We start from the raw sequence: 26,810 nt of genomic DNA on the forward strand, positions 1-26,810 counted from the left end.
ACTGTAGATAGGTGGAGCCATGCTGTGGGTGTGGCCAGACAGTAGGGTGGGTGGAGCCAGACTGTAGGGTGGGTGGAGCCATGCTGTTGGTGTGGCCAGACAGTAGGGTGGGTGGAGCCAGACAGTAGATAGGTGGAGCTATGCTGTGGGTGTGGCCAGACAGTAGGCTGGGTGTAGCCGGACTCTAGGCTGGGTGTAGCCGGACAGTAGGCTGGGTGTAGCCAGACAGTAGGCTGGGTGTAGCCAGACAGTAGGCTGGGTGTAGCCGGACTCTAGGCTGGGTGTAGCCAGACAGTAGGCTGGGTGTAGCCGGACTCTAGGCTGGGTGTAGCCAGACTCTAGGCTGGGTGTAGCCAGACTCTAGACTGGGTGAAGGCAGACTCTAGGCTGGGTGGAGCTTGGGTCTAGGCTGGGTGGAGCCAGACTCTAGACTGGGCGTAGCCAGACTCTAGGCTGGGCGGAGCCAGACTCTAGGCTGGGCGGAGCCAGACTCTAGGCTGGGCGGAGCCAGACTCTAGGCTGGGTGGAGCCAGACTCTAGGCTGGGTGGAGCCAGACTCTAGACTGGGTGTAGCCAGACTCTAGACTGGGTGTAGCCAGACTCTAGGCTGGGTGTAGCTGGGGGTCTAGTGATGCTCACCAACGCTTCTTTCTCACTGCCAACATGCTCTCTCTCTGCTCTTCACCTTTATTTTCCTTCGGGGACATTTACCTTCCTCTCCTGTCCTGTGGTACAGCTCGTCACCTGGACACTGTGTGTTTCTGTGGTGTCTGGGGGGTGTATGTGGTGTCTGGGGGTGTCTGGGGGTGTCTGGGGGTGTCTGTGGTGTCTGGGGGTGCCTGGGGGTGTCTGGGGTGTCTGGGGGGTGTATGTGGTGTCTGGGGGGTGTATGTGGTGTCTGGGGGGTGTATGTGGTGTCTGGGGGGTGTCTGGGTGTATGTGGTGTCTGGGGGGTGTATGTGGTGTCTGGGGGGTGTATGTGGTGTCTGGGGGGTGTCTGGGGGTGTCTGGGGTGTCTGGGGGTGTCTGGGGGGTGTATGTGGTGTCTGGGGGGTGTATGTGGTGTCTGGGGGGTGTATGTGGTGTCTGGGGGGTATGTGGTGTCTGGGGGGTGTATGTGGTGTCTGGGGGGTGTATGTGGTGTCTGGGGGGTGTCTGGGGGTGTCTGGGGTGTCTGGGGGTGTCTGGGGGGTGTATGTGGTGTCTGGGGGGTGTATGTGGTGTCTGGGGGGTGTATGTGGTGTCTGGGGGGTGTATGTGGTGTCTGGGGGGTGTATGTGGTGTCTGGGGGGTGTCTGGGGGTGTCTGGGGGTGTCTGGGGTGTATGTGGTGTCTGGGGGGTGTATGTGGTGTCTGGGGGGTGTATGTGGTGTCTGGGGGGTGTATGTGGTGTCTGGGGGGTGTCTGGGGGTATCTCTGTGGTAATGAATTGTGTGTATCTGTGGAGATTTTGAAAGTGTCTCACCTATTTTTCCTTGGTGTTGTGTGTTTATGTGGTACGTACGTACGTACGTGCGTGCGTGCGTGCGTGCGTGCGTGCGTGCGTGCGTGCGTGCGTGTGTGTGTGTGTAGGATCTCACGGCCATCGGAGTGACCAAACCAGGCCATCGAAAGAAGATGACATCAGAGATCAACAAAATCAGCGTCACCGAGTGGCTCCCTGACCAGAAACCTGTTAGTAACTGACCTGAGACCTGTTAGTAACTGACCTGAAACCTGTTAGTAACTGACCTGAGACCTGTTAGTAACTGACCTGAGACCTGTTAGTAACTGACCTGAGACCTGTTAGTAACTGACCTGAGACCTGTTAGTAACTGACCAGAAACCTGTTAGTAACTGACCTGAGACCTGTTAGTAACTGACCTGAGACCTGTTAGTAACTGACCTGAAACCTGTTAGTAACTGACCTGAGACCTGTTAGTAACTGACCTGAGACCTGTTAGTAACTGACCTGAGACCTGTTAGTAACTGACCTGAGACCTGTTAGTAACTGACCTGAAACCTGTTAGTAACTGACCTGAGACCTGTTAGTAACTGACCTGAAACCTGTTAGTAACTGACCTGAGACCTGTTAGTAACTGACCTGAAACCTGTTAGTAACTGACCTGAAACCTGTTAGTAACTGACCTGAAACCTGTTAGTAACTGACCTGAGACCTGTTAGTAACTGACCTGAGACCTGTTAGTAACTGACCTGAGACCTGTTAGTAACTGACCTGAGACCTGTTAGTAACTGACCTGAGACCTGTTAGTAACTGACCTGAGACCTGTTAGTAACTGACCTGAGACCTGTTAGTAACTGACCTGAGACCTGTTAGTAACTGACCTGAAACCTGTTAGTAACTGACCTGAGACCTGTTAGTAACTGACCTGAGACCTGTTAGTAACTGACCTGAAACCTGTTAGTAACTGACCTGAAACCTGTTAGTAACTGATCTGTACTAACTATTGTTTTTGTGTGTGTGTGTGTGTGTTTAGGCCAGTCTGACAGAGTGGTTGTCAGCGATAGGGCTGAGTCAGTACCAGCAGGTTCTGGTGCAAAACGGATATGAAAACATCGACTTCATCACAGATATCACCTGGGAAGACCTGCAAGAGATAGGCATTATCAAGCTGGGTAGGACGCGCACACACACACACACACACACACACACACACACACACACACACACACACACACACACACACACACACACACACACACACACACACACACACACACACACACACACACACACACACACACACACACACACACACACACACACACGAGTTTAAAGGCAGAAGCAAGGCAGCTGAATGTATCCTGCCGTCCAATCTCATCGTTGAACGTCGATGTTAAAATGACCACCTGTCGTCTGAATTCCTCCGATCACTTGAAAACAGAATTGATCAAAATATCAACAGGAGAGTGGATGTAGCAATCCCAGAATGCCCCTGTGTTACCTCCCCTGATCAAACCAACCCGTCTGTTACTAACCTCCCCTGATCAAACCAACCCGTCTGTTACTAACCTCCCCTGATCAAACCAACCCGTCTGTTACTAACCTCCCCTGATCAAACCAACCCGTCTGTTACTAACCTCCCCTGATCAAACCAACCCGTCTCCTGAACCTCCCCTGATCAAACCAACCCGTCTGTTACTAACCTCCCCTGATCAAACCAACCTGTCTGTTTCTAACCTCCCCTGATCAAACCAACCTGTCTGTTTCTAATCTCCCCTGATCAAACCAACCCGTCTGTTACTAACCTCCCCTGATCAAACCAACCTGTCTCCTGAACCTCCCCTGATCAAACCAACCCGTCTGTTACTAACCTCCCCTGATCAAACCAACCCGTCTCCTGAACCTCCCCTGATCAAACCAACCTGTCTGTTACTAACCTCCCCTGATCAAACCAACCCGTCTGTTACTAACCTCCCCTGATCAAACCAACCCGTCTCCTGAACTCTGTTACTAACCTCCCCTGATCAAACCAACCCGTCTGTTACTAACCTCCCCTGATCAAACCAACCCGTCTCCTGAACCTCCCCTGATCAAACCAACCCGTCTGTTACTAACCTCCCCTGATCAAACCAACCTGTCTGTTACTAACCTCCCCTGATCATACCAACCCGTCTCCTGAACTCTGTAATCATCTGGCAAAGTGGAGTCTTGTGTTTAAACATGTTGCTAGCTAGCTAGCTAAACAATGAACCATAATCCCAAACAGTAAAAACTGATTGTCATAGTTAGCCACCATGCATGAAATGCTGTAGTATGAATCTGCAGCTAGCTAAAGTTAACAAACTAGGTTCAATGTTAGCTAGTTAGCTAACATTAGGCTATAACTACCAATGACAATTTATTTCTGGGATACTAATAATATTACTACACAGATCATACATGTAACGTTAGCTAGCGAGCCAGCAAGCTAACGTTTCACTAGCTAGCGAGCCAGCAAGCTAACGTTTCACTAGCTAGCGAGCCAGCAAGCTAACGTTTCACTAGATAGTGAGCCAGCAAGCTAACGTTTCACTAGCTAGCGAGCCAGCAAGCTAACATTTCGCTAGCTAGCCGAACAGCACACTTTAACTTGCAATGAAAATGACTTTCTGATAATAAAAAAAATTAAGAATGTTATAATATCTGAAAATGTAGCTAGACTTTTACCCGTAAATATGGATGAACACTTGTTTTGACCCGTTGTGTCAAGTCACTCCGGGTTCACACTGGCCGTGTCCAGAAAGTAGTCAAGCGCAACTTCCCCCCCCCCCCCCCCCACTAATATTTGTCAATAGATCGCCCTGCTAAATTCAGGGCAACAATGTTGTTGAGAGTAGTTGCAACACCTTTTTGCAGTTCTCCGTGGCTTAACGTTTATATCTTTCAACAACAACATTAAAAGCTGCTGTAGCAAGTACATGGAACAGCTCATGTTATAGACAGAAGCATGCTACAATGGCAGACCAATCCCGAACTCATCTCTCGGCATGTCCAGCCCACTCATTATCTCAGCCAATCATGGGCTAGCGGGAAGGTTCCTCACTTTTTTTTCCCGTGGCTGAAACCAACTAGGCTCGTAATTGTACATTTTTTTATTCATATTTACAGACGGTATACAAGTTTGTTATTAAGGCATATGAAAGTTCACATGTTCAAGAAGGCATTTATGCCAAAAAAACCGCATTTTGATAAAAAATAAATAAAATAAAAACATTCAAATGCCTCTCCTATGAAGTAGTGACGTGCCACATTGTGCTTCCTGAAATGGCTCACTTATATTAAACTGTTCAATACATATTATACATTAGACAGCTTATAATATTATCTCATATCATATCTTGTTGTGGTTTGTCCCCACTAGGCCACCAGAAGAAGCTGATGCTAGCTGTGAAGCGATTGGCTGAGATGCAGCGTGGCTCTGAGGGGCGGAGCTCCACTAGGAAGAAGCCTCCACCAATCACACAGCAGCAGGAAGTGATGTCCACAGAGAACGTGCCCCCTGACAACGGTGAGGTCACAATAGAATCAGATAAAGTATTTCACAGTACACTCTTAAAAAAAAACAAAAAAAATGAGGGAATTAAAAAAAAAACTCACATTTGGGATTATTTGGTGACCCGGCGCTGGTTAAATAGTGGACAGAACACAAGTTGGGGTTATTTTGACTCCGGCCATTTGGGTTGCGTGAATAACCCAACATGTTAGGTTGTTGGGATTAATCAAACATGGGTTCATTTACCCATCACTTGTTGTTTTATTTTTACCATCCGTCAGGTTGACCCAGCAGCTGGCTCTTTTTGAAATGTAATAAAAATTAATGTTATTTTTCAGGAGGTGTGACCTATTATGGGCGTGGCTTTGATATAGTTATTTTTGGCTACCCATGAGAGTAAATGTCATTCCTGTTCATCACGATAAGTTTTTGCAGTGCAAATTTCAATTTAACTTTGAATATTTTGCGCATTACATATTCAAATGTAAAATTCAAAACACGCTTATTTGCCGATCTCAACATTTAGACGTTGAGATATGTAATATTTACAGGAAGTCAGACATTCGTGTAAGCCTCATTAAATCGACGAAAATGTCCAACCTTAAGTGATGACAATACAACAGAACAGATTAACCGGAGTGGCTTTTAATATCACGAGTGGCCAAAAATAACTATCTGAAAGCCACTGGGTCATAGCTCAATTACCCAGCATCAATTACCCTGCAGTTTTTTGTGTGTAGCCAGATATCTCTCTCCATCTCTATCTATCTCTCCATCTCTCTTCATCTCCATCTATCTCTCCATCTCTCAATCTCAATCTCTCTTCATCTCCATCTCTCTCTCTCAATGTCTCTCCATCTCCCTCCATCTCTCCATCTCTCTCTCCATCTCTCTCCATGCCTCTCTATCTCTCCATCTCTCTCCATGCCTTTCCATCTCCCTCCATCTCCATTGCTCTTCATCTCCCTCCATGCCTCTCCATCTCCCTCAATCTCTCTCCATCTCCCTCCATGCCTCTCCATCTCCCTCAATCTCTCTCTCCATCATATGTAATCCATCTCTCCATCTCTCTCCAGAAGTCGTCACGTCTCCCAAGTTGTGCACCTTCCAGGACAGCGAGTTGAGCCCCGAGCTGCAGACGGCCCTGATCCAACCTAGCCCAGAGGTCAAGGGTCAGAGGACCCGCAGCCTGAGCAAGGACCCCGACGATGGAGGAGGGTCAGGGGTTAGAGGAGGAGGAGGAGGAGGAGTACCCCCTAAGAAGGAGGCTCGGACCATGAGGCAGACCAGCCAGGGGAGCCAGAGGGGTAGCGCCTCATCCAAACCTCGCCCACCCTCCCACGCCCACTCAATGCCGGCACCCCCTTACACTCCCCCTCACACCCCTACCAAGAAACCCTTGCATTCCTCCACCTCAGCCCCGGGCCCCTCGCCGCAGGCTAAACCTAAATCCTCCCCACAGCTAATACAAGGAGAGAGGCCTGGCTCACCCCGTTCTCACCCGCAGTCCACCACACATCGCGGGACTCCCAACACCCAGACTCAGCCCCTGCCTGGTCCTCAGGCCCAGCCCCAGCACCAACCCACACCTACTCCCCAATCTCAGCCTACAGCCCAGCCGATGGAGGAAGAGGAGAGGGAGAAAGACAAGGGGATTGAGAGGGAGAGAGAGAAGGAGAGCATCCTCCAGCCGCAGTCCAGCCCCCAGGTGTCTGTTCCCCTTCTGTGCCTGCCTCCTGAGGTTGAGGGGGGAGACGAGGGAGAGATGGGTGAGGCGAGTGACGCCCTCCTTAAGAAGCGAGCTCACAGTCTGAACCGCTACGCTGGTTCTGACGGGGAGCGGGAGGAGAAAGGGGGTGGAGGTGGAGGGGTGGGGACAGGAGTTGCCCCTCCAGGGAGGCTAACAGACGGCGGTACAGGTAAATACGCCACGGTGGTGACTCACCGGGTCAGCCGCAGCCACTCCGTACGCAACCAGGACAAGAACGTCAACCGCGGCCAATCACAGTCCATCGCCCTGCGGCCCAAGAAGAAAGGCCCGCCCCCTCCGCCTCCAAAACGCTCCAGCTCAGCGATCTCGAACTCCAACCTCGCCGACACGCACACGCCGACGCACACACACGCGGCGGACGGCCTGCTGGGCGTACCTTACAACCCCCAGCGGCGGGCCAGCGACCTGGGCGTATCCGTGGAGACGGCCGTCGTGGATACCGGGAGCGCGGGCAGCGTGAGGAGCATTGCGGCCATGTTGGAAATGTCCTCCATCGGGGGCGGGGCCAAGGGCGTGGCTACACAGAGAAACTTCCTACAGGTAAAGGGGGAGGGGGGGTGTGTTTCAAAACTCTCTCTGTCTCTCTCTCTCTGTCACTCTCTCTCTGTCACTCTCTCTGTCACTCTCTCTGTCATTCTCTCTCTGTCATTCTCTCTCTGTCACTCTCTCTGTCACTTTAACCTGCCTTCATGTACATATCTACCTCAAATATCTTATTATTATCTATCCTGATGTCTAGTCACATTGATCTGGTACTGGTACTTCCTGTATATAGCTCCATATTGATCTGGTACTGGTACTTCCTGTATATAGCTCCATATTGATCTGGTACTGGTACTTCCTGTATATAGCTCCATATTGATCTGGTACTTCCTGTATATAGCTCCACATTGATCAGGTACTTCCTGTATATAGCTCCATATTGATCTGGTACTTCCTGTATATAGCTCCACATTGATCTGGTACTTCCTGTATATAGCTCCACATTGATCTGGTACTGGTACTTCCTGTATATAGCTCCACATTGATCTGTTACTTCCTGTATATAGCTCCATATTGATCTGGTACTTCCTGTATATAGCTCCATATTGATCTGTTACTTCCTGTATATAGCTCCATATTGATCTGGTACTTCCTGTATATAGCTCCATATTGATCTGGTACTTCCTGTATATATCTCCATTTGTGTGTATTTTATTGATGTTACCATTTTATTTTTATTGTTAATCTCTGCATCGTTGGGAGAGGCTCGTCAGTCAGCATTTCACTGTAAAATCTACGCAGTCGTATTTGGCGCATGTGTGACAAATAAAAATGTGATTTGATTTGATTTGTAAGCAGCGGGACGCCATTGGTCTGGACGGAGAGGTGGTGAACCGCCGTAGAACCATCAGTGGTCCGGTTACTGAGCTGGTCGCTGCGGCTAGGAGGGGGGACAGACCTACCCCCGCGCCCCTGTCTACCGCACCCCAACCCTCTCCTCCTCGCCCTTCTACACCCCAGCTGCCTTCCTCCCCTCGCTCCCCTTCCTCCCCTCACCCCTCGTCTCCTCACACCCCATCTTCCGGTAGTTCGGCTGAGAACCTTCCGTTCGCTGCCGAGAGGAAACTGACCATGAAGAGGCAGAGAGGAGAAGGAGAAGGAGAGGTGAGCTATATATTTTTATGAATTTGTATGAAAACACTGAGATATAGTGTCTGTACATGAAAAATGATTAAAAACGTTTTTTTTTTTGGGGGGGGGGGAGGAAGGGGAGCGAGGGGAGGAAGGCAGCTGGGTTGTCATTAATAAACTGTGTTGTTATGTTTGTCTCCAGGGCGACGGTGATGGAGACGGTCTCCATGGAGACGGTGTGTTCTCCCTCCCCCGGGATGAGCTGTCCCGGGTCGACGCCACGGCAACCCTGAAACGGCGTCCCCGTTGCAACAAGCCTCACCCCAACGGGTCCCGTTTCACCCTGACAGAGTCTTCCACCGTCAAGCGCCGTCCCAAGAGCAGAGACAAGGAGCCAGAGGGTTTTTCAGAGAGCGGTATCGCAGACATCACCGGGACCTCTAACACGTGGGCCGTTAACACCGGGGCCGCCAACGCCGGGGCTGTTACCGGGCCGGAGCCGGGGCCAGCCGTACCGTACGAGAACGGCACCGCCACCGTTAAACGCCGGCCGGTGTATGAGATGGGAGAGGCGGAGGAGCCTAGTCCGATCCAGGCTACGCCTCCTCTCAGGGACAGCTCAGACCTGGGAGGACCAGGGGTGATGGCGGGGGGAGAAGCGGGAGGAGCGGTGACCCCTGTGAGGAAACCCAAACCCCCTGTCTCCCCCAAACCTGTCCTGGCTCAGATGAGGAGACAGTCGTCCTCTAGAAGAGTCCCCCTGCCTGGACCAGGCACCCCCGGTAGCCCAGGTACTGTCCTGCACTGTGATTTACTAGCATGTAATACTGATGCCCAGCTCTCAATGTCAAGTTCTCACCTATAGGTCTGTCTGTCTGTCGGCTAATCTCCCTCTCTCTCTCTCTCTCTCTCTCTCCCTCCCTCCCTCCCTCTCTCTCCCTCCCTCTCTCTCGCTCCTTCCTTCCTCTCTCTCTCTTTCTCTCCCTCTCTCTCGCTCCTTTCTCTCTCTCGCTCCTTCCTCTTTCTCTCTCTGTCTCTCTCTCTCTCCCTCTCTCTCGCTCCCTCTCTCCCTCCTTCCTTCCTTCCTCTCTCTCCCTCCCTCCCTCCCTCTCTCTCTCTCTCTCTCTCTCTCTCGCTCTCTCCCTCCCTACCTCCCTCTCTCTCTCCCTCCCTCCCTCCTTCCTCTCTCCCTCCCTCCCTCCCTCTCCTTCCTTTCTCTCTCCAGTTGAAACAAAGAAGATTCCTCCCCCAGTCTCCCCCAAACCGGCTCCTCCCCCCACAGCCCCTAAACCAACCAAACACCTCCACTCTATAACCACACCCACCTCGCCCCCCTCCTCCTCCTCCTCTTCCTCCTCCCCCAACCCTACAGCCAAACCCCCCACCCCACCCGCCCAGAGTCCCCACACCCCCCTCACCCCCCAGAGTCCTCACACCCCCCTCACCCCAACCCCTCCACCTATCAAACCGCCCCGCTCCTCCATCGGGGGCGTGTCCGTGGACATGGGGACGGCGCCGGTCGGCGTGGTGATGTCAGAGGCGGAGTCTGTGCATCAGAAGCTGGAGGAGACGAGCGCGTCATTGGCTGCTGCCTTAAAGGCTGTCGAGGACAAGATACGAGAGGAACAGGAGTGAGTTACTGCGCACGCACACACACATACACACACACACACACACACACACAGAAATATAAATATTGAATATACATTATCCACAATGCTAATCGATATTGGATACACATTATCCACAATGCTAATCAATATTGAATATACATTATCCACAATGATAATCAATATTGAATATACATTATCCACAATGGTAATCAATATTGAATATACATTATCCCCAATGCTAATCAATATTGAATATACATTATCCCCAATAATAATCAATATTAGATACACATTATCCCCAATGCTAATCAATATTGGAGACACATTATCCCCAATGCTAATCAATATTAGATATACATTATCCCCAATGCTAATCAATATTAGATACACATTATCCCCAATGCTAATTAATATTGGAGAGACATTATCCCCAATGCTAATCAATATTGGATATACATTATCCCCAATGCTAATCAATATTGGATATACATTATCCCCAATGCTAATCAATATTAGATATACATTATCCCCAATGCTAATCAATATTAGATATACATTATCCCCAATGCTAATCAATATTGGATATACATTATCCCCAATGCTAATCAATATTAGATATACATTATCCCCAATGCTAATCAATATTAGATATACATTATCCCCAATGCTAATCAATATTGGATATACATTATCCCCAATGCTAATCAATATTGGAGAGACATTATCCCCAATGCTAATCAATATTAGATATACATTATCCCCAATGCTAATCAATATTGGATATACATTATCCCCAATGCTAATCAATATTGGAGAGACATTATCCCCAATGCTAATCAATATTAGATACACATTATCCCCAATGCTAATCAATATTAGATATACATTATCCCCAATGCTAATCAATATTGGAGAGACATTATCCCCAATGCTAATCAATATTAGATATACATTATCCCCAATGCTAATCAATATTGGAGAGACATTATCCCAAATGCTAATCAATATTAGATACACACTATCCCCAATGCTAATCAATATTGGAGAGACATTATCCCCAATGCTAATCAATATTAGATACACATTATCCCCAATGCTAATCAGTGAAAACGTCTGTTAAATTCGCTGCTCTGTTGTTGTTTGTTTACAGCAGGTCTTGTCATAGGGGAAGTGTCAGAGGACCTCTGGTATTGTTACATCACATCATGTTCTAGAATAAAAGGGTTTTAAACATGGCGTCCGTTCTAAGAACGTAGCCAAACTCTCTTGATAGATGGCTCTGCTTCTTGCTATAGAACTAGCCTCTGTCAACAACAACAACAACTCGGATGTTCTGGTTTTCAGGGGAAACGGGAAGAGGGCCTGTGACGCTACTTCCTCTTTTGGACGTTCACAAGGAAACACTCCATCTTAACTCCTCCTCCACATTTACTGGATTGGTTGAACAGTGCAGAAGAGAACCTCCCCCAACATTTTTTAAATTCTAGTTTCAGACCAGTATGTAGGGGATCTAGTTTCAGACCAGTATGTAGGGGGATCTAGTTCCAGACCAGTATGTAGAGGATCTAGTTCCAGACCAGTATGTAGGGGATCTAGTTCCAGACCAGTATGTAGGGGATCTAGTTCCAGACCAGTATGTAGGGGGATCTAGTTTCAGACCAGTATGTAGGGGGATCTAGTTCCAGACCAGTATGTAGAGGGATCTAGTTTCAGACCAGTATGTAGGGGATCTAGTTCCAGACCAGTATGTAGGGGATCTAGTTCCAGACCAGTATGTAGGGGATCTAGTTCCAGACCAGTATGTAGGGGGATCTAGTTTCAGACCAGTATGTAGGGGATCTAGTTCCAGACCAGTATGTAGGGGATCTAGTTCCAGACCAGTATGTAGGGGATCTAGTTCCAGACCAGTATGTAGGGGGATCTAGTTCCAGACCAGTATGTAGGGGATCTAGTTCCAGACCAGTATGTAGGGGATCTAGTTCCAGACCAGTATGTAGGGGGATCTAGTTTCAGACCAGTATGTAGGGGATCTAGTTCCAGACCAGTATGTAGGGGATCTAGTTTCAGACCAGTATGTAGGGGATCTAGTTCCAGACCAGTATGTAGGGGATCTAGTTTCAGACCAGTATGTAGGGGGTCTGGTGTCAGACCAGTATGTAGGGGGATCTAGTTCCAGACCAGTATGTAGGGGATCTAGTTCCAGACCAGTATGTAGAGGGATCTAGTTCCAGACCAGTATGTAGAGGATCTAGTTTCAGACCAGTATGTAGGGGATCTAGTTCCAGACCAGTATGTAGAGGATCTAGTTTCAGACCAGTATGTAGGGGGATCTAGTTCCAGACCAGTATGTAGAGGATCTAGTTTCAGACCAGTATGTAAGGGATCTAGTTCCAGACCAGTATGTAGGGGATCTAGTTCCAGACCAGTATGTAGGGGATCTAGTTCCAGACCAGTATGTAGGGGATCTAGTTCCAGACCAGTATGTAGGGGGATCTAGTTTCAGACCAGTATGTAGGGGATCTAGTTCCAGACCAGTATGTAGGGGATCTAGTTTCAGACCAGTATGTAGGGGATCTAGTTCCAGACCAGTATGTAGGGGATCTAGTTTCAGACCAGTATGTAGGGGATCTAGTTCCAGACCAGTATGTAGGGGATCTAGTTCCAGACCAGTATGTAGGGGATCTAGTTCCAGACCAGTATGTAGGGGGATCTAGTTTCAGACCAGTATGTAGGGGATCTAGTTCCAGACCAGTATGTAGGGGATCTAGTTTCAGACCAGTATGTAGGGGATCTAGTTCCAGACCAGTATGTAGGGGATCTAGTTTCAGACCAGTATGTAGGGGGATCTAGTTTCAGACCAGTATGTAGGGGGATCTAGTTCCAGACCAGTATGTAGGGGATCTAGTTTCAGACCAGTATGTAGGGGGATCTAGTTTCAGACCAGTATCTAGGGGGATCTAGTTCCAGACCAGTATCTAGGGGGATCTAGTTCCAGACCAGTATGTAGAGGGATCTAGTTCCAGACCAGTATGTAGGGGATCTAGTTCCAGACCAGTATGTAGGGGGATCTAGTTTCAGACCAGTATGTAGGGGGATCTAGTTTCAGACCAGTATGTAGAGGGATCTAGTTTCAGACCAGTATGTAGGGGGATCTAGTTCCAGACCAGTATGTAGGGGATCTAGTTTCAGACCAGTATGTAGGGGATCTAGTTCCAGACCAGTATGTAGAGGGATCTAGTTTCAGACCAGTATGTAGGGGGATCTAGTTCCAGACCAGTATGTAGAGGGATCTAGTTCCAGACCAGTATGTAGGGGATCTAGTTCCAGACCAGTATGTACGGGGATCTAGTTTCAGACCAGTATGTACGGGGATCTAGTTTCAGACCAGTATGTAGAGGGATCTAGTTCCAGACCAGTATGTAGGGGATCTAGTTCCAGACCAGTATGTAGAGGGATCTAGTTCCAGACCAGTATGTAGGGGGATCTAGTTTCAGACCAGTATGTAGGGGATCTAGTTCCAGACCAGTATGTAGGGGATCTAGTTCCAGACCAGTATGTAGGGGGATCTAGTTTCAGACCAGTATGTAGGGGATCTAGTTCCAGACCAGTATGTAGGGGATCTAGTTTCAGACCAGTATGTAGGGGGATCTAGTTTCAGACCAGTATGTAGGGGGATCTAGTTTCAGACCAGTATGTAGGGGGATCTAGTTCCAGACCAGTATGTAGGGGGATCTAGTTTCAGACCAGTATGTAGGGGATCTAGTTTCAGACCAGTATGTAGGGGATCTAGTTTCAGACCAGTATGTAGGGGGATCTAGTTTCAGACCAGTATGTAGGGGGATCTAGTTTCAGACCAGTATGTAGGGGATCTAGTTTCAGACCAGTATGTAGGGGATCTAGTTTCAGACCAGTATGTAGGGGATCTAGTTCCAGACCAGTATGTAGGGGATCTAGTTCCAGACCAGTATGTAGGGGATCTAGTTTCAGACCAGTATGTAGGGGGATCTAGTTCCAGACCAGTATCTAGGGGGATCTAGTTTCAGACCAGTATGTAGGGGGATCTAGTTCCAGACCAGTATGTAGGGGATCTAGTTTCAGACCAGTATGTAGGGGATCTAGTTTCAGACCAGTATGTAGAGGGATCTAGTTACAGACCAGTATGTAGGGGATCTAGTTCCAGACCAGTATCTAGGGGGATCTAGTTCCAGACCAGTATGTAGGGGATCTAGTTTCAGACCAGTATGTAGAGGGATCTAGTTTCAGACCAGAATGTAGGGGGATCTAGTTCGAGACCAGTATGTAGGGGGGATCTAGTTTCAGACCAGTATGTAGGGGGATCTAGTTCCAGACCAGTATGTAGAGGGATCTAGTTCCAGACCAGTATGTAGGGGATCTAGTTTCAGACCAGTATGTAGGGGGATCTAGTTCCAGACCAGTATGTAGAGGGATCTAGTTCCAGACCAGTATGTAGGGGATCTAGTTCCAGACCAGTATGTAGAGGAATCTAGTTTCAGACCAGTATGTAGAGGGATCTAGTTTCAGACCAGTATGTAGAGGGATCTAGTTCCAGACCAGTATGTAGGGGATCTAGTTCCAGACCAGTATGTAGGGGATCTAGTTTCAGACCAGTATGTAGAGGGATCTAGTTCCAGACCAGTATGTAGGGGGATCTAGTTCCAGACCAGTATGTAGGGGGATCTAGTTCCAGACCAGTATGTAGGGGGATCTAGTTCCAGACCAGTATGTAGGGGATCTAGTTCCAGACCAGTATGTAGGGGGATCTAGTTCCAGACCAGTATGTAGGGGATCTAGTTCCAGACCAGTATGTAGGGGGATCTAGTTTCAGACCAGTATGTAGGGGGATCTAGTTCCAGACCAGTATGTAGGGGATCTAGTTCCAGACCAGTATGTAGGGGGATCTAGTTCCAGACCAGTATGTAGGGGGATCTAGTTTCAGACCAGTATGTAGGGGGATCTAGTTCCAGACCAGTATGTAGGGGATCTAGTTCCAGACCAGTATGTAGGGGGATCTAGTTTCAGACCAGTATGTAGGGGGATCTAGTTCCAGACCAGTATGTAGGGGATCTAGTTCCAGACCAGTATGTAGGGGGATCTAGTTCCAGACCAGTATGTAGGGGGATCTAGTTTCAGACCAGTATGTAGGGGATCTAGTTTCAGACCAGTATGTAGGGGGATCTAGTTCCAGACCAGTATGTAGGGGATCTAGTTTCAGACCAGTGTGTAGGGGATCTAGTTCCAGACCAGTATGTAGGGGATCTAGTTCCAGACCAGTATGTAGGGGATCTAGTTTCAGACCAGTATGTAGGGGGTCTAGTTCCAGACCAGTATGTAGGGGATCTAGTTCCAGACCAGTATGTAGGGGATCTAGTTCCAGACCAGTATGTAGGGGATCTAGTTCCAGACCAGTATGTAGGGGGATCTAGTTCCAGACCAGTATGTAGGGGATCTAGTTCCAGACCAGTATGTAGGGGGATCTAGTTTCAGACCAGTATGTAGAGGGATCTAGTTCCAGACCAGTATGTAGGGGATCTAGTTCCAGACCAGTATGTAGGGGATCTAGTTCCAGACCAGTATGTAAGGGGATCTAGTTTCAGACCAGTATGTAGAGGGATCTAGTTCCAGACCAGTATGTAGGGGGATCTAGTTCCAGACCAGTATGTAGGGGATCTAGTTCCAGACCAGTATGTAGGGGGATCTAGTTCCAGACCAGTATGTAGGGGGTTCTAGTTCCAGACCAGTATGTAGGGGATCTAGTTCCAGACCTTTCTTTTACACCTGCTACGTTTGGTTACTATAGAATATAATAACTTGCTGTACAATTAAAACAGACGCATTATCCTCACAATGCTTCGTTTTGTGTGTGTGTGTGTGTGTGTGTGTGTGTGTGTGTGTGTGTGTGTGTGTGTGTGTGTGTGTGTGTGTGTGTGTGTGTGTGTGTGTGTGTGTGTGTAGTTGGGTTGCGGAGGAGAAGACGACGGTCAGTATCCTTGACGACATCGGCAGCATGTTCGATGACCTGGCCGACCAGCTGGACGCCATGTTGGAGTAACCGTGACGACAGCTGGCCGTCCCCGTGGCAACGCAGCACGCCTCAGGACTTCCTCCTTCCCTCCGCAGGCACAACGCTCCTCTCCACCTCTCCATCTCTCTCTCTCTCCGTCCTCCTCTGTCTGCTCTCTCCACTAAAGGACAGAGGAGCACTCCGTTACAGAGAGCAGAGGAGAGAACTCTTTACCCACAAGGCCCGTGATGCTAAGCTGTCCTGTCACTGCTTAGCGAACAGTTACAGCCCCATGTGATGAATTGTAGTTATGTGATGTGTACATTGTTGGCATGAAGAGCGTTTATATTTACAGAAAAACAGGCTCCTCTCTGAGAGAGAGTCATGCATAAGTTCAGTCATATTATAAATATATATATATATATATATATATATAAATATAAACATATAGATATATGATTTGATGTGTTGGGTTTTCTCTGTTGAAAATGGTGACGCTGTTGTGATGTTTATGAAATCGCTGGAATTTTAAATGTGACCAAAATGTAACTCTGCTCCTGAAGTGTGTGTGTGTTCTGGAATAGTGAGTGTTCTGGAATAGTGAGTGTTCTGGAATCATGAGTGTTCTGGAATAGTCAGTGTTCTGGACGGAGAGGAAATTACGGCTGGTTGGAAGTAAAAAAAGGGCTTCGGGAATGGCAGAACTTCCTGTACAAGCACCGCCTCCAGGAGGCCTGCTTCCATAACTCACAGCCTCCCCTGTTATTCACACAGCACAGTGTGAGTCTGGGTTTAGGGCTCAGGGGGGGTCAAGGGTTCTAGAGGTTAAGCACCACGTTGCCTCTACCGCACAATAGAGAAAAGTATAGTTTAGGTTTACTTAGCGTGGTTACGGGCTGATTGAACTCGGAACGAAGGGCTCTGTTCAGTCTGGAAAGCTGAAGTGTTACAGACGGCGTGACAGAGATGTTAAAAGGTCATCCCCCCCATTGAGACGACATACACAGCGTTTAACGTGAACGCTGTCTCCACGCTAGACGCGGCGACGTTGCCTTTAAATTCCAGTCACGCTAAAACGCTGAAATTCCACGATAAAGTTTGAAACAGAGTCCTCACTTCAAGCTGAGGGGGGGGGTCTGATGGTGGCTCATCTCCAATCCCTCGACTTTACTGCAGAGCCCTCTCTCCTCCCTCACTATTCTCTCTCTCCTCCCTCACTATTCTCTCTCTCCTCCCTCACTATTCTCTCTCTCCTCCCTCACTATTCTCTCTCTCTCCTCCCTCACTATTCTCTCTCTCTCCTCCCTCACTATTCTCTCTCTCTCCTCCCTCACTATTCTCTCTCTCCTCCCTCACTATTCTCTCTCTCCTCCCTCACTATTCTCTCTCCTCCCTCACTATTCTCTCTCCTCCCTCACTATTCTCTCTCTCCTTCCTCACTATTCTCTCTCTCCTCCCTCACTATTCTCTCTCTCCTCCCTCACTATTCTCTCTCTCCTCCCTCACTATTCTCTCTCTCCTCCATCACTATTCCCCCTCTCCTCCCTCACTATTCTCTCTCTCTCTCCTCCCTCACTATTCTCTCTCTCTCTCCTCCCTCACTATTCTCTCTCTCCTCCCTCACTATTCTCTCTCTCCTCCCTCACTATTCTCTCTCTCCTCCCTCACTATTCTCTCTCTCTCCTCCCTCACTATTCTCTCTCTCCTCCCTCACTATTCTCTCTCTCCTCCCTCACTATTCTCTCTCTCCTCCCTCACTATTCTCTCTCTCCTCCCTCACTATTCTCTCTCCTCCCTCAGTATTCTCTCTCCTCCCTCAGTATTCTCTCTCTCCTCCCTCACTATTCTCTCTCTCCTCCCTCACTATTCTCTCTCTCTCTCCTCCCTCACTATTCTCTCTCTCTCCTCCCTCACTATTCTCTCTCTCCTCCCTCAGTATTCTCTCTCCTCCCTCACTATTCTCTCTCTCCTCCCTCACTATTCTCTCTCCTCCCTCACTATTCTCTCTCCTCCCTCACTATTCTCTCTCTCCTCCCTCACTATTCTCTCTCTCCTCTCTCACTATTCTCTCTCTCTCCTCCCTCACTATTCTCTCTCTCCTCCCTCACTATTCTCTCTCTCCTCCCTCACTATTCTCTCTCTCCTCCCTCACTATTCTCTCACTCCTCCCTCACTATTCTCTCTCTCCTCCCTCACTATTCTCTCTCTCCTCCCTCACTATTCTCTCTCTCCTCCCTCACTATTCTCTCTCTCCTTCCTCACTATTCTCTCTCTCCTCCCTCACTATTCTCTCTCTCTCCTCCCTCGCTATTCTCTCTCTCCTCCCTCAGTATTCTCTCTCCTCCCTCACTATTCTCTCTCTTCTCTCCTCCCTCTATTTTCTCTCCCTTTATTTACAGTATCTCCATCTATTTTCTCCTCTCTCGCTCCTCCATCCCTCCACTCCACCCTATCGCCAGCCCTCACGTTGCCATGACAATCTCCGACATCGTCAGCCTAATCACCGCGGTTACCACACAACGCGTTACCACGCCGACCGGGTTCCAGACAGGAAGAAGAAGATTATGACAGGGCTGTGGTTGTTTTTAAGTGAGCAATGTTATGCTAACGTTTCCTCCCCCCCCAACCTGCTAACGTTTCCTCCCCCCCCAACCTGCTAACGTTTCCTCCCCCCCCAACCTGCTAACGTTTCCTCCCCCCCCAACCTGCTAACGTTTCCTCCCCCCCCAACCTGCTAACGTTTCCTCCCCCCCCAACCTGCTAACGTTTCCTCCCCCCAACCTGCTAACGTTTCCTCCCCCCAACCTGCTAACGTTTCCTCCCCCCCCAACCTGCTAACGTTTCCTCCCCCCAACCTGCTAACGTTTCCTCCCCCCCCAACCTGCTAACGTTTCCTCCCCCCCCAACCTGCTAACGTTTCCTCCCCCCCCAACCTGCTAACGTTTCCTCCCCCCCCAACCTGCTAACGTTTCCTCCCCCCCCAACCTGCTAACGTTTCCTCCCCCCCAACCTGCTAACGTTAACAGTAAGGTCTATCTGCATCAGACAGACAGACAGACAGAACTCACTACAGCCTCTCTTTACATACTAAGAGAATAGTTTGAATGTTAACATTATGAATATATAGATTATTATGTGGATATTTGCAACAACAAACAAACAAAAAATATGTTTTTAATTTTGATTTTATGATGTGAGCCGTTCTGAAGGCTGTATGTGTTTTAAAGTTGTAAATAATGACATGTTCTGTTATTAATAATAATTTAAAAATGTAAATGATCTTTCTTAGGGTTTTTTTTTTCATGAGAGCTTTATCTGGGCCTGTCTTTATGTCCGGGTGATCCTGGCCTGTCTTTACGCCCGGGTGATCCTGGCCTGTCTTTATGTCCGGGTGATCCTGGCCTGTCTTTATGTCCGGGTGATCCTGGCCTGTCTTTATGCCCGGGTGATCCTGGCCTGTCTTTATGCCCGGGTGTTCCTGGCCTGTCTTTATGCCCGGGTGTTCCTGGCCTGTCTTTATGCCCGGGTGATCCTGGCCTGTCTTTATGCCCGGGTGATCCTGGCCTGTCTTTATGCCCGGGTGATCCTGGCCTGTCTTTATGCCCGGGTGTTCCTGGCCTGTCTTTATGCCCGGGTGTTCCTGGCCTGTCTTTATGCCCGGGTGATCCCGGGTGGGGTCGATCGGTCATCGAGGTGATCGACCAACCCCAAAGTGCTGCATGTTTAATGACGACAGACACCCGTCTCGATGGCTTGAACCCTGGTCACAAGACAGCATTTATCTTCCTGAGCTAAAGGCTGAGCCAAGGCATTTATCTCTAGGAGCTAAAACAAAGTCTTCATGTTCACAAAATCAACCTCCATTACATCAACCTCCCCAAAAATACAACTTCTGGTCACATGACTCCAGTCCTCTCTCTCTGACTCTCTCTCTCTCTCTCTGACTCTCTCTCTCTCTGACTCTCTCTCTCTCTGACTCTCTCCTGACCCAATCTGAGAGGACGGGTAGAGGAGGCTAGTTAATAACACCAGGGGTTGTACCGCCCTGGGGGAGAAGTCGGCCCTAACCACAGCTCTAGGATCAGCCCCCCCCCCCCCCCCCTCCTCTTAAAGCAAAGGAGGGGAAGCATATAACTGGTTCAAGGTCAGCGTCTGTCAGCCCCGCGTGTGTAAATATAACTGGATGTTTTTCAACTCTGCTTTTATCTTCCTGAGTCTCGATCATTCGCCTCGAGAACAGCCATGGTCAAAACGGAGGGGGGCTGAATATTAAATTAGAACAGCCATGGTCAGAACAGAGGGAGGGGCTGAATATTAAATTAGAACAGCCATGGTCAAAACGGAGGGAGGAGGGGCTGAATATTAAATTAGAACAGCCATGGTCAGAACGGAGGGGGGCTGAATATTAAATTAGAACAGCCATGGTCAGAACGGAGGGAGGTGAATACTAAATTAGAACAGCCATGGTCAGAACAGAGGGAGGGGGATATTAAATTAGAACAGCCGTGGTCAAAACGGAGGGGCTGAATATTAAATTAGAAGAGCCATGGTCAGAATGGAGGGAGGGGCTGAATATTAAATTAGAACAGCCATGGTCAGAACGGAGGGAGGGGCTGAATATTAAATTAGAAGAGCCATGGTCAGAACAGAGGGAGGGGGATAGTAAATTATAGAACAGCCATGGTCAGAACAGAGGGAGGGGCTGAATATTAAATTAGAACAGCCATGGTCAGAACAGAGGGAGGGGCTGAATATTAAATTAGAAGAGCCATGGTCAGAACGGAGGGAGGAGGGGCTGAATATTAAATTAGAACAGCCATGGTCAGAACGGAGGGGGGCTGAATATTAAATTAGAACAGCCATGGTCAGAACAGAGGGAGGGGGATATTAAATTAGAACAGCCATGGTCAGAACGGAGGGAGGGGCTGAATATTAAATTAGAACAGCCATGGTCAGAACAGAGGGAGGTGAATATTAAATTAGAACAGCCATGGTCAGAACGGAGGGAGGGACTGAATATTAAATTAGAACAGCCAGGGTCAGAACGGAGGGAGGGACTGAATATTAAATTAGAACAGCCATGGTCAGAACGGAGGGAGGGACTGAATATTAAATTAGAACAGCCATGGTCAGAACGGAGGGAGGAGGTGAATATTAAATTAGAACAGCCATGGTCAGAACGGAGGGAGGGGCTGAATATTAAATTAGAACAGCCATGGTCAGAACAGAGGGAGGTGAATATTAAATTAGAACAGCCATGGTCAGAACGGAGGGAGGGGCTGAATATTAAATTAGAACAGCCATGGTCAGAACGGAGGGAGGGACTGAATATTAAATTAGAAGAGCCATGGTCAGAACGGAGGGAGGTGAATATTAAATTAGAACAGCCATGGTCAGAACGGAGGGAGGGGCTGAATATTAAATTAGAACAGCCATGGTCAGAACGGAGGGAGGGACTGAATATTAAATTAGAAGAGCCATGGTCAGAACGGAGGGAGGGGCTGAATATTAAATTAGAACAGCCATGGTCAGAACGGAGGGAGGGGCTGAATATTAAATTAGAACAGCCATGGTCAGAACGGAGGGAGGGACCATACTACTCTTCCTGTTCTGTTGTTTTTACTTTCGCCTGTGAGCATCGACAGACCAGAGTGGTTTCTGGGCCCCGCTGCAAGAGAGTGTGTGTGTGTTGTATATACTCTGCTGTGTGGGTGTGCTGTGTGTGTGTGTTGTATATCTACTCGTGTGTTGACAGTATGAAACGTGGTGGTCTGTGGGAATGTGGCGGTCTGTGGGAATGTGGCGGTCTGTGGGAATGTGGCGTGTTTGCAGTGATGCATCTATGGACATCCTCTCAGAATAAATAAATGTTCTATACAAACCTGTTCCCCTCGACTCTTTTACTACTGTCTGTCTGTCTGTCTCGCGCTGTCTGCCTGTCTGTGTACAGTTGAAGTCCCGGTGTAAACATCCACTTAGGTTGGAGTCATTAAAACTTGTTTTTCAGCCATTCCACAAATTTCTTGTTAACAAACTATAGTTTTGGCAAGTCGGTTAGGACATCTACTTTGTGCATGACACAAGTCATTTTTCCAACAATTGTTTACAGACAGATTATTTCACTTAATCACAATTCCAGTGGGACACCATCCCAACCGTGAAGCATGGAGGTGGCAGCATCATGTTGTGGGGGTGCTTTGCGGCAGGAGGGACTGGTGCACCTCACAAAATAGATGGCATCATGAGGAAAGGAAAATGATGTGGATATATTGAAGCAACATCTCAAGACATCAGTCAGGAAGTTAAAGCTTGGTCGCAAATGGCTCTTCCAATTGGACAATGACCCCCAAGCATACTTCCAAAGTTGTGGCAAAATGGCTTAAGGACAACAAAGTCAAGGTATTGGAGTGGCCATCACAAAGCCCTGACCTCAATCCTATAGACATTTTTTGGGGGAGAACTGAAAAAGCGTGTGTGAGCAAGGAGGCCTACAAACCTGACTCAGTTACACCAGCTCTGTCAGGAGGAATGGGCCAAAATTCACCCAACTTATTATGGGAAGCTTGTGGAAGGCTACCTGAAACGTTTGACCCAAGTTAACCAATTTAAAGGCAATGCTACCAAATACTAATTGAGTGTATGTAAACTTCTGACCTACTGGGAATGTGATGAAAGAAATAAAAGCTGGAATAAATCAATTCTCTCTACTATTATTCTGACATTTCACATCTTTAAAATAAAGTGGTGATCCTAACTGACCTAAGACAGGGAATTTTTACTAGGATTAAATGTCAGGAATTGTGAAACTGAGTTGAAATTTATTTGGCAAAGGTGTATGTAAACTTCCAACTTCAACTGTACGTCTGTCTGCGTCCAACACCAACATTCACCTACGCTACCAGCCTTCAGACCAGTGTTATCACAGAACGACCAGCCTTCACACCAGCCTTCAGACCAGCCTTCAGACCAGCCTTCAGACCAGCCTTCAGACCAGCCTTCAGACCAGCCTTCAGACCAGCCTTCAGACCAGTGTTATCACAGAACGACCAGCCTTCAGATTCAGACCAGCCTTCAGACCAGCCTTCACACCAGCCTTCAGACCAGCCTTCAGACCAGCCTTCACACCAGCCTTCACACCAGCCTTCACACCAGCCTTCACACCAGCCTTCAGACCAGTGTTATCACAGAACGACCAGCCTTCAGATTCAGACCAGCCTTCACACCAGCCTTCACACCAGCGTTATCACAGAACACAACACACAGAGAACTGAAGGCAGTTCTCCCAGAATACACCTTGGTCTTCACTGTACTAAACGAAGCATCCTGTGGTTTTAGTGTGTGAATTCTTTACTGAAATGTAACCAGCACTATTCTCTACTACCTTCCGTCGATGACACATGAGACTGTTAGATGAGCAGTACCACCGAGGCCCAGAGGGGGGCAGCAGTACCACCGAGGCCCAGAGGGAGGCAGCAGTACCACCGAGGCCCAGAGGGGGGCAGCAGTACCACCGAGGCCCAGAGGGGGGCAGCAGTACCACCGAGGCCCAGAGGGGGGCAGCAGTACCACCGAGGCCCAGAGGGGGGCAGCAGAGATATACATGATGGCTATTAAAGAACACAGTGGTTCTTAACCTGGAGTCCTCAAACGGGGGGCCCGGCCGATCCACTGGGGGCCCCGGCCCGGCCGATCCACTGGGGGGAGGGGTACCCCAGTGGGATCAGTCACACACTTCAAAGTGTACACTATTTTAACGTTAGGGACCAGTCACACACTTCAAAGTGTACAGTATTTTAATGATCGGATAAATCAGGCGTACATCAAGTATACAACAGAATACTAACAGATCTAGGATCAGAGAGAAGACATGATCCGTTTCTACATTACCCCCCCCCAGACTGATCACATCGTCATGATCCGTTTCTACATTACCCCCCCAGAGGGATCACATCGACATGATCAGTTTCTACATTACCCCCCCAGACGGATCACATCAACATGATCAGTTTCTACATTACCCCCCCAGACGGATCACATCGACATGATCCGTTTCTACATTACCCTCCCAGACGGATCACATCGACATGATCCGTTTCTACATTACCCCCCCTAGACGGATCACATCAATTAGTAACACATTGACATGATCAGTTTTCAGGCATGTTTCACGGTTAGTAAAGAGAGAAAGAGAGAACAGGGGCACGGGAGAGAAAACAGGGGCACGGGAGAGAGAACAGGGGCGCGGGAGAGAAAACAGGGGCGCGGGAGAGAAAACAGGGGCGCGGGAGAGAAAACAGGGGCGCGGGAGAGAAAACAGGGGCGCGGGAGAGAAAACAGGGGCGCGGGAGAGAAAACAGGGGCGCGGGAGAGAAAACAGGGGCGCGGGAGAGAAAACAGGGGCGCGGGAGAGAAAACAGGGGCGCGGGAGAGAAAACAGGGGCGCGGGAGAGAAAACAGGGGCACGGGAGAGAAAACAGGGGCACGGGAGAGAAAACAGGGGCACGGGAGAGAAAACAGGGGCACGGGAGAGAAAACAGGGGCACGGGAGAGAAAACAGGGGCACGGGAGAGAAAACAGGGGCACGGGAGAGAGAACAGGGGCACGGGAGAGAGAACAGGGGCACGGGAGAGAAAACAGGGGCACGGGAGAGAAAACAGGGGCACGGTAGGCATCTCTCTCATTTCACACCGTCTCCTTAACGACGGACATGTTTCAGTACGATACAGTTAATTTCAAACCGTTGACAGAAGCGCTGCGTCGTGGTCCTGAACACAGCCTACCATCATCATCATCATCCTCATCATCATCATGGCACTAAAACCAGAGCAGCAGAGTCGTGGTCCTGAACACAGCCGAGTCGTAGCAAGCAAAGCCCAGGGATCACCGTCCGTTCTTAAAAACACTGACGTCGCCTTTTCGCAACGTAAACAAGAGTTTCTATTTGACAACACTTCAGGCAGGTCCCGTTCCAGATGCTTCCGGTTGGTTCCTAGTGAATCCATCCTTGTTCCACTGCGGTCCAGTCCTCCACCGGGTCAGTAACGGTCCAGTCCCCCCCGGGGTCGGTAACGGTCCAGTCCTCCACCGGGTCAGTAACGGTCCAGTCAATAACGGTCCAGTCCTCCACCGGGTCAGTAACGGTCCAGTCAATAACGGTCCAGTCCTCCACCGGGTCAGTAACGGTCCAGTCAATAACGGTCCAGTCCCCCCCGGGGTCGGTAACGGTCCAGTCCCCCCCGGGGTCGGTAACGGTCCAGTCAGTAACGGTCCAGTCAGTAACGGTCCAGTCCCCCCCGGGTCAGTAACGGTCCAGTCCCCCCCGGGTCAGTAACGGTCCAGTCTCCCCCGGGTCAGTAACGGTCCAGTCTCCCCCGGGTCAGTAACGGTCCAGTCTCCCCCGGGTCAGTAACGGGTCAGTAATGGCACTTCTCAGGGTTGGTCCAACAGCCTGGGTCTGAATCTTAACAGCTGTTAGCCTGCTGAACTGAAGCCAAGGCATTAACTTGGGGGAGCTAACAAGTCTTCAGTAAACAGTCCTGGAATTATCCCAAAGCAGGAGAGGGGCTGGTGTAGTCAGTGGGCAGAGCTAAGGTACGGCAGCTCCACCCATAATGCACTGGGCTAAGGTCACAGAGGTCGTGACCACTTCTGACCCTGCCCACATCAGGGGTTAAAGTTCATATAGCAGAGATATTTAAAAAAAAAACAGTCATGATCCTGAAGGATGATGAAACACAATCAGAGTGTGTGTGTGTGTGTGGGGGTCAGAGTTCATATGGTCCGTTTGACACAGGGTCGTCCACTGAGGTGGGAACATATGGCTGCTCAACCTCTCAACCAATCAGCATCCTCTAACATGTCCACACCTAGACACAGAAAGAGAGAGAGAGGAGGAGAGACAAGCGAGACACAAGAAAGAGAGAGCGAAAGACAGAGAGAGAGAAAACACAGTGAGGGATATTGGAATGGATTGCCTGACTGACTAACCCTTCCACTACAATTTTCACGGCCCCAAAAATCCAGAGTGGCGTCGCAGTGTTAGAGGCGTCACAACCGGCCGTGATAGGGCGGCGCACAATTGGCCCAGCGTCGTCCGGGTTGGGGGGGGGGGCACCTGCAGGCTGACCAGTTAAACGGTGTTTCCGCCGACACAGCAACCTTCCCACTAGCCATGATTGGCTGAGATAATGAGTGGGCTGGACATGCCGAGAGAGTAGTAGTTCGGATTGGTCCTGCCATATAGAAGGCTTCTCTATCTGTTTGAGCTCGTCAGTCTGTCTTGGTAATGTAGTAGAGCTGCATAAGTGTTGCTCTCCACTTTCTGGAGGATCAAGTTTTGAAAAATCTGTGGAAATTAGAGTCTGATAGCTAAGGAGATGGAGGAAACACCTGTCTCCGGGATTACATCTTCAAAACTAAGGGCAACCGTGGCGTGGCATCCGTGACAGGGAGAGGCGTCCATCATGGATCATGGATGTATACGGGTAAGATAGCTTGTTACATTTTCAGATATTACACGTTTTCTAATTTTGACAGAATGGGGTTTTCATTTCAAGCTAAAGTGCACCGTTAGCTAGCTAGCTACGGGTCTGAAGCTAAAGTGCACTGTTAGCTAGCTAGCTAACGTTAGCCGGCTGGCTCATTAGCTAACGTTAGCCGGCTGGCTCATTAGCTAACGTTAGCCGGCTGGCTCATTAGCTAACGTTAGCCGGCTGGCTCATTAGCTAACGTTAGCAGGCTGGCTCATTAGCTAACGTTAGCAGGCTGGCTCATTAGCTAACGTTAGCAGGCTGGCTCATTAGCTAACGTTAGCA

At 49.0% G+C, this 26,810-nt stretch overlaps 2 protein-coding genes across 2 annotated transcripts in view; one reads left to right on the top strand and one right to left on the bottom strand.

The window, feature by feature from the left end:
• The window catches only part of LOC123731885 (caskin-1), a 74,262-nt gene extending 57,853 nt beyond the window's left edge, over positions 1-16,409 (top strand). Inside the window, exons 12-19 of the mRNA XM_082973007.1 lie at positions 1,573-1,674; positions 2,478-2,616; positions 4,845-4,991; positions 6,053-7,287; positions 8,089-8,394; positions 8,564-9,152; positions 9,587-9,992; positions 15,948-16,409. Coding sequence (XP_082829133.1) covers positions 1,573-1,674; positions 2,478-2,616; positions 4,845-4,991; positions 6,053-7,287; positions 8,089-8,394; positions 8,564-9,152; positions 9,587-9,992; positions 15,948-16,044 — 3,021 coding nt within the window. The 3' untranslated portion in view covers positions 16,045-16,409. The remainder of the gene's footprint in view (positions 1-1,572; positions 1,675-2,477; positions 2,617-4,844; positions 4,992-6,052; positions 7,288-8,088; positions 8,395-8,563; positions 9,153-9,586; positions 9,993-15,947) is intronic.
• A 7,362-nt stretch (positions 16,410-23,771) lies between these two features.
• Positions 23,772-26,810, bottom strand: part of LOC106568433 (TNF receptor-associated factor 7) — a 36,620-nt gene continuing 33,581 nt past the window's right edge. The window contains 1 exon segment of the mRNA XM_082973150.1: positions 23,772-25,862. Within this exon segment, the coding sequence (XP_082829276.1) occupies positions 25,848-25,862 (15 nt within the window). The 3' untranslated portion in view covers positions 23,772-25,847.

The sequence above is a fragment of the Salmo salar genome, chromosome 03, assembly GCF_965601325.2.
Source record: "Salmo salar chromosome 03, fSalSal1, whole genome shotgun sequence".
Lineage (NCBI taxonomy): Eukaryota > Metazoa > Chordata > Actinopteri > Salmoniformes > Salmonidae > Salmo > Salmo salar.